At 43.3% G+C, this 7,703-nt stretch overlaps 1 protein-coding gene and 1 non-coding gene across 2 annotated transcripts; one reads left to right on the top strand and one right to left on the bottom strand.

Moving 5' to 3' along the window:
• Positions 1 to 2,873: 2,873 nt before the first annotated feature.
• Positions 2,874 to 2,945, bottom strand: TRNAD-GUC. Its single transcript has one exon. It is a non-coding gene; the product is annotated as a tRNA-Asp (tRNA).
• A 320-nt stretch (positions 2,946 to 3,265) lies between these two features.
• LOC112347748 (putative germin-like protein 9-2) lies at positions 3,266 to 3,853 on the top strand. Its single transcript, XM_024679097.1, has one exon. It carries the CDS (start codon positions 3,266 to 3,268, stop codon positions 3,851 to 3,853), a length of 588 nt encoding a protein of 195 aa, XP_024534865.1.
• Positions 3,854 to 7,703: the final 3,850 nt, after the last annotated feature.

Below are 7,703 nucleotides of genomic sequence, written 5' to 3'. Positions count from 1 at the left end.
CCGATCACCATACACAAACTGGAACCACATCTTCACCAAACCATTCGTTTTGGTGGCGTCACTCACCAATCGCTCCACACTCTGTGCATAAGCCCCCATATTGAAGTTGCCATTCTGTGGGAAAATGTTCCACTTCACAGTTCCCAATCCTCCCTGGTTCTTCCCGATAATGTGACCAGCTTGATCGCCCTTCTTCCCGTTCGCCGCCTTGATACCAATCTGGGCTACCCAGTCTCGCATTGCCGGATTCGTATTTGTACCTCTGCCCAGATCGCTCCTGCGAATTTCTGCATAGAGATACTCAACAACATCCACGTTGGGCTTGCATTGCTTAAAGTTGACCTCCTTGACGGGCTGCACTACTCCCGGCCTGAATTCATTCCCTCGCGGCATGGAATTCACCCACTCCCCTCCCATGATTACGCTGGCTGGACGCTGTGTGATGGCCTGGGCGATATGAGGGAAGAGAATCAACGGTAGCAGAAGAAGCTTGCACAAGTGAGCCATTGCGAAACACCGTTGATGATGGCCTCTTGATATTGGGTGGGTATTTGTATTGAGGGTGGAAAATTTCAACACTCGTGTCACGACTTCTAAGTCTAAATCAACGGCCAGGATTGTCCCAGGAAGTGAATGGAATTCTACGTGGCAACCCTGTCTCGTCTTTTAACTGACTATGGAGATTCTTTTCTTAATCTCTTATTATCATACTATCAGGAGCAACCCAGCAAATCCTAGATGATTCACTCGCACTGTGGGATTATCTTCATCACCTTGAAACAAAATGGAAGAAAGAATAAAAAGGGAGATAGAGAGAGAAAAAAAAGAGAAATCCAAGCCAGAAAGCTGGAACGAATTTTGCCCATATACATTGCCTGTGAGAAGCAAATCTGTGTCAGTGTGGCATATCCTTTGTACAGAGTTCTCCATCCTTCTCACAAGGCAATAGTGTAAAGAGCATCAAAAGGCCCTTTGTATATGCATTGCCACAGCCCCTTGAACAAAGAGCACCATTATTCTCCAGAAGAAAAAAAAAATATTGGAAGAACATTCCAAAGATTGAAAAGAAGAATTCAATACAAAATAGCCTTAAAGCGCAGCTATTAGTCAAGATTTGACAGTGATATGATGCCATCCACTAGCATCCACTAGCGTCCCAGCTTAGAACATCTCAAGCACCCAATTTTCTAAGAGTTCAAGCCTTTATATTCTAGAATCCACCTTTTAATTCCAACCTTTGGAATAGGAAACTAGATGGAAGAAAGACAAAATTTATCTATCTTACCAGGATGGGAATAGTTAAGGACAAATCTCATCCAGGTCTCTTCTGCATGAACACACTCATTTTTCCCAGCATTTGTACACACTTTGGAGTTGCTATGGCTTCTGCAAATAAAAACCTCCAGCTCAGGCTGAGGATTTTGCAAAAAAGAGTACAATAATCATTTAAGAATTCCTCTTTAAAATTAAATAACTTATGGAGCATTTTGATTTTAATATTGTTAGTCCCTTCATATCATAAAATAAATGTATTACTATTACAAATTCATCACCAGTCATTGGCAATTGTAAATGAAAGTTTAGTGGGTGTGTCTTAAGTTTTTGGGGCCACTCCCTACAGTATTTTAAAAGGATCTATATGCGCTAGTATACACAGTAAACTTCTATTTTCTGAAGCATTGGTATGAGATCGCTTGTGCAAATTTCTGCATAGAGATACTCAACAACATCCACGTTGGGCTTGCATCACTTAAAGTTGCTTGAATTCATTCCCTCGTGGCATGGAACTCAAGTCTCCCATGACTATGTTGGCTGCGCTGGCTTGGGCGATATGAGGGAGGAGAATCAACGTAGCAGGAGAAGCTTGCAAAAGTGACCCATTGCGAAACACCGTTGATGATGGATAAGGGAATTCCACGTGGCATGCATGAATATTCTTTCCTTAGGATTATCATACCACCCAGAAAATCCTCGACGTGATTCCACTCGCAAAACCTCCCCATCCCTAGTTTCTCTAGATTGCGGCCGCAGCATCTGCAGGCCCAGCGTAAGTCGTACAGCTCGAAACATTGCTCTTGCCTTGGACTTGGATCCTCGTCTTGATCATGACGCAGATGATGAACTTCTTTGGTGGTAAATATATTGCATTATATGATACAATAACGCAAACCCCCGGTAAAGGAAGCTCATTCCTTCTTGCCCGGTATCCAAAGATCCCTGTAAGGAATCCGAAAAGTCATCAAATTCCATCTTTTGTTTGTAGAAAAAAGAGTAACTTGTAGCAGCCTTGAAAGCTTGCACCATTTGTCTCTGCCGTATAAGAGTGGCAGCTAATCCACCTCCAAATTGCACTGCGGAAACGAAATGGAAGAAAACAAGGAGAGCAAGTGTGCCGCGTCGGCCAGAATCGCTAAGCTGTTGGCCATGAATCCTCCAATCACTTCCACCACAAATACAGAGAAAAAGGAGAAAAATCCAAGCTAGAATTCTGGAACGATTTTCTTGGCGGATTGATAGACGACCATATGTATACATTGCCTGTGAGAAGCAAATCTGTGTGATCGTGGCCTATCCTTTGTAGAGAGTTCTCCATCCTGACAATAGTGTAAAGAGCATTGAAAGACGGCACTGCCAGTTCCACCTCGTTGATAGAAACACACAAAGATCGCCATTATTCTCCGTTTTTTTATTTAAAAAGAACGAAATATGCTCGCAGCTATAAGGCATTCGATTCAATCTCTGCTGCAAAGAAACAATAGAGTTTCCTTGTTTTCCTTCTTGTTCCCAAGCAAAAGAATCTACACACCATCGGACAGTGAGCATTATTTTTCCAAGATTCACTAGCCCTAAATATTTTCAAAAAGAAAAGAGAAAGCCGTTGCCGGGGATCGAACCCGGGTCGTCCGCGTGACAGGCGGAAATACTCACCAGTATACTACAACGACATTGACATTTATCAAAGCTGGCTATCTCTGTCTTAACAGTCAAAGGTATTAAGCAACTTTATTCCCACTTTTTAACCCTTTACGATTGGGAATAGTGAAAGACAATTTCATCTAGGTTTTGTGTGCCGAGTTGCTTCATTCTGCCAAATGAACACGCGCTTTTCGTTAGCATCTGTGTAAACTTTGGAGCTGCTATGGCTTTTGCAAATATAAAAGCCTCCAACTCTGGCCATGAATTCATCCTCCTCTACTTGCCTTCCAAATCAATAGATACTTCTAAGAAAAGCTCTTTAGATCACAAAGGTTCAAGAGATATGTCGATGGCTTACTTGCTAGTGTGCTCTTTGTTTCTCGCGGTAGGAGTTTTTGCCTCAGACCCGGAACTTGTCTCAGATTACGCTGCTGAACCCACCGCCACCAATGCGAGCTTCTTCACTTTCACTGCCTTTCGCGGCCATGTCAGGGCTGCGCCAGGAGCTTTCATGGTGAGGAAGGCATCGCTTGTGGAATTCCCAGGTCTTGCTGGTCAGGGCGTCTCCATGGCCCAGCTCTTCTTCCAGCCAAGCTCGGTCAATCCCCCACACATCCATCCCCGGGCGTCGGAGCTCCTCTACGTTTTAGAGGGCTCCCTCACCGTTGGTCTGCTGGACACCACCAACAAGCTCTTTGTCCAGACGCTCGGGATGGGCGATGCGTTCGTGTTTCCGAAGGGTCTCGTCCACTTCCAATTCAACGGAGCACAGTACCCAGCCAAGGCCATCTCAGCCTTCGGGAGCTCCAATGCCGGCACTGTTTCCATCCCCGCCACCATCTTTGGGTCTGGAATCGAAGATCAAGTTCTAACCAAGGCCTTCAAGGTGGGCACAGACACCATCCAGAAGCTCAAAGCGGCTATCCTGAAATTCTGAAATTGATATGCCTTAATTGGCATCTTTTGTATATCTGGAGCTTTTGCTTTCCTCCATAAATTAAAAGTGCATCATGGTTTAAGAGAATTTGGAATTTTTGAAGTTTGCAAGTTTGGAAAATATTGAAGAAAATGGGAAGTTGTGTTGGTCATATTAGGTCAAATCCTTACATCAAAGAGATGTGGAGCGTTTGATTGTTCACGGGATTCATTCTCCGCACCAAACTATTGTTTGAATTTAAAATTCACTGCAACAGTGGTGACCCATCCGTATAGAGTAGTCCTCAAGGGGTTCCCGTATAACAAGTTCCAAATCTAGGCTTAACCACATTGTCCAATTGTACTCTACCATTTGCCTTTTTTCATACATTAGGTTGATGGAATCTCCTATACTAAGCTGCCAATTTGTCTTTGTGTCTTTTGACAAAAAGAACTATATATCCACATAAGGATCTCCGTTGGAAGAAGGCCACTTTCCAAGACAAGAATGGAGTATGGTAAATTTGCAACTTTTGTATATGAACAAGTCCTCTAGCATATCCCATATGCATTGTGAAAGTTTTGGACCTGTAATTTCATGGCAGTTAGTTTGGAAACTGTAATAAGCAAATTGTGCTACCTTGACACAGTCTTTCACTCCCTCTTTCCATGTGCATCTTCAATGGAGAGAATAGGCTAGGTACTTGTAAATGTTCATCTCAGCAATTTGTTCTCCATTGTAGTAGCAGATTTTGGAGGTTGGGTTTTTAAAGATCATTAAAACCATCTCTACTAGATTCCCTTGCTCTTTTAATTGAAGAATCTTAGCTAATAACCTAATCAAGTTATTGCTCTATAAATCATCTATTAGCTTAATAACCCAGGAATAAAAATTACTTTGTAATATTACTAACACCTAATCAAGTTATTAATGTATTAATAGCCCAACAATTTTGCTTATAATGCATTGAAGTGTTGTTTAGTGCAATTTCTGGTGTGGCAAGTTATTGGCCAAGTCAAGGCCTGCCATCTAATATCAAACAGTTGTCCTGTTATGCAGCAATAAGCTTCTATTTTTAAGATTCCAAGGAGCTGGTCAGGACACACAAGCTGGGGGCATTTGTACAACTAGACAGGAGTCTGGTTCTACTTTAATTAAGTGGCTTGTATTGACTTATTGAGCTAGTTAAGAGCAAGTACTCTTGAGAAGTAGCTCTGCATTATCTTCGCTCTAGTCAAGGAACTGGATTGGCCAAAGCGTTATTGACTGTAACGTCGTTGGCAACCAGATAGTAGTTAAAGCTGGAGGGGCGGCAAGGGTTGTTCTGATCACCATACACAAACTGGAACCACATCTTTACCTCACCATTAGTCTTGGTGGCATCACTCACCAATCGCTCCACATCCTGTGCATAAGCCCCCATGTTGAAGTTGCCATTCTGTGGGAAGATGTTCCACTTGACAGTTCCCAGTCCTCCCTGGTTCTTTCCGATAATGTGACCAGCTTGATCGCCCTTCTTCCCATTGGCCGCCTTGATACCAATTTCGGCTACCCAGTCTCGCATTGCCTGATTCGTGTTTGTGCCTCCGCCCAGATCGCTCCTGCGAATTTCTGCATAGAGGTACTCAACAACATCCACATTGGGCTTGCATCGCTTAAAGTTGACTTCCTTGACAGGCTGCGAAACTCCCGGCCTGAATTCATTACCTTGAGGCATGGAATTCAACCACTCCCCTCCCATGACTATGTTGGGTGGATGCTGTGTGATGGCCTGGGTTATATGAGGAAGGAGAATCAATGGTAGCAGGAGAAGCTTGCAAAAGTGAGCCATTGCGAGACACTATATCTTGCTCTTGATTTATATTGAAAAACTGGGTAAGATTTTCAACACTCACGGGTTTGAACGACTTTAAGTCTGAATCAGCCACGTTGTTACCGGCAGAAAAAGAGACGGCTTAGGGTTGTTATTCAAATTTATTTGCAAATTTAAATGTTTAAACTGACGTTAATCAGCTTCTGGAAACAAAGAAGGAAAGTGCCATGGCGATGGCAGCGCTACAAAGCTCGTGAGCTCGTACCTCGAGCTTGTCCACGGTTTTCACTTGAAGAAGCGTTGTTGCAAGCGCAGCAAAGTTTTTGAAGAATTGGTAGCAGCTATAGTGCCAGAAGATGTCACCTCCTTGCTAGATCAAGAGGAAGCGGAATTATGCATGTTCATTGATGAGAACATCCTCTGGCATAATGCTCATACTGATTTTCACTCTTTCGGTCTTCTATGGTACGTGGCAAAATACAGCTCCGTCCTTGCCTTGGAAAATTTCAACACTCGTGTCACGACTTTGAAGTCTGAATCAACGGGGAGGATTGAATGGAATTCTTCTTTTTACTGACGTTAATCCAATTTTTGCTTAATCTCTTATTATCACCAGGAAAATCCTCGATGATTCACTAACCTCTTCGTAGGCCAGAAAAGGGACTATAAGAAAACATTGAAAATTACCATGGGATTTGCCACGGCAGCAGCGATGGCAGCGCTACAAAACGAGCTCGCCAGCTCGTACCTCACGTCGAGCTTGTCCACAGTTTCCACTTGCGAGTGCCGCACACAGAGCTTCTTTGACGCTCCCCACAGTGGTAAATAGATTGCATTAGACGGTCCCCATACAATCTCAAATTCCCTATAAAGGGCTGTCCAAAGTTCTAGCGACATCCAGAGATCCCTGTAAGAAATGAACCTTTGTTCATAAAGAGTTTTCCTTCATTTACCCCTTTCTTTCTTCAAAGAATCAAAGAAAAGTTACTCACTATTAGTCAAGATTTGACAGTGATGTGGCAATTTTCTAAAAATTCAAGTCAAATGAAAAGCGTGACAGCATCGGTTCTTTAAGCATAACGGCATTCTGAACGGTGAAATCCCTTATAGCCAGGCACTGTCCACACCTTTTAATTCCAACCTTTGGAATAGGAAAATAGATGGGAATAGTGAAAGAAAGACAAGATTTATCTATCTTATTATCCAGGATGGGAATAGTCAAAGAGAAATCTCATCGAGCTCTCTTCTGCTGGTATCCACTCCCTACAGTATTTTAAAAGCAATTATTTAATAACATTATCCTATATATGCCCTAGTGGACACAGGATTCTGAAGCGAGATCGCTTCTGCATAGAGATACTCAACAACATCCACGTTGGGCTTCCATCACTTAAAGTTGACCTCCTTGACAGGCTGCGGTACTGCGGTCCTGGGGCATGGAACTCAGTCACTCCCATGACTATGTTGGCTGGGCGCTGGCCTGGGCAATATGAGGGAGGAGAATCAGCAGGAGAAGCTTGCAAAAGTGAGCCATTGCGACACACTGCTGATTGAAGAACCAAGAATTCCATGCGTTAATGTTAAAGTAGTAGGATCTGTGAACATTATCATACCACCAGGAGCACCCCAGAAAATCCTCGACGTGATTCCACTCGCAAAGCCTCCCCATTTCTCGTTTCTCTGGCATCTGCAGGCCCAGTGTAAGTCGTGCAGCTCGAAATATTGCTCTTGCCTTGGACTTGTATCCTCATCTTGATCACGCCAGAATCCATAAGAAAACATTGAAAAGTAGCATGGGATTTGTCACAGTAGCAGCGATGGCAGCGCTACAAAACGAGCTTGCGAGCATCGAGCATCGAGCTTGTCCACGGTTTTCCCGCGCATAGATCTTCTTTGAACGTCTTTGGTGGTAAATAGATTGCATTATATGGTCCCCATACAATAACGCAACCCCCGGTAAAAGGAGCTCAGTCCGGCATCCAAAGATCCCTGTAATAAATCAGAAAATATCATCGAATTCCATCTTTTGTTCGTAGAAAAACGAGTACCTTGTAGCAG

This window comes from Selaginella moellendorffii, unplaced genomic scaffold (genome assembly GCF_000143415.4).
Source record: "Selaginella moellendorffii unplaced genomic scaffold, v1.0 SELMOscaffold_24, whole genome shotgun sequence".
Taxonomy (NCBI): Eukaryota; Viridiplantae; Streptophyta; class Lycopodiopsida; order Selaginellales; family Selaginellaceae; genus Selaginella; species Selaginella moellendorffii.
Note: the sequence above shows the minus strand (reverse complement) of the source record. Positions and strands in the feature narration are given on the sequence as shown.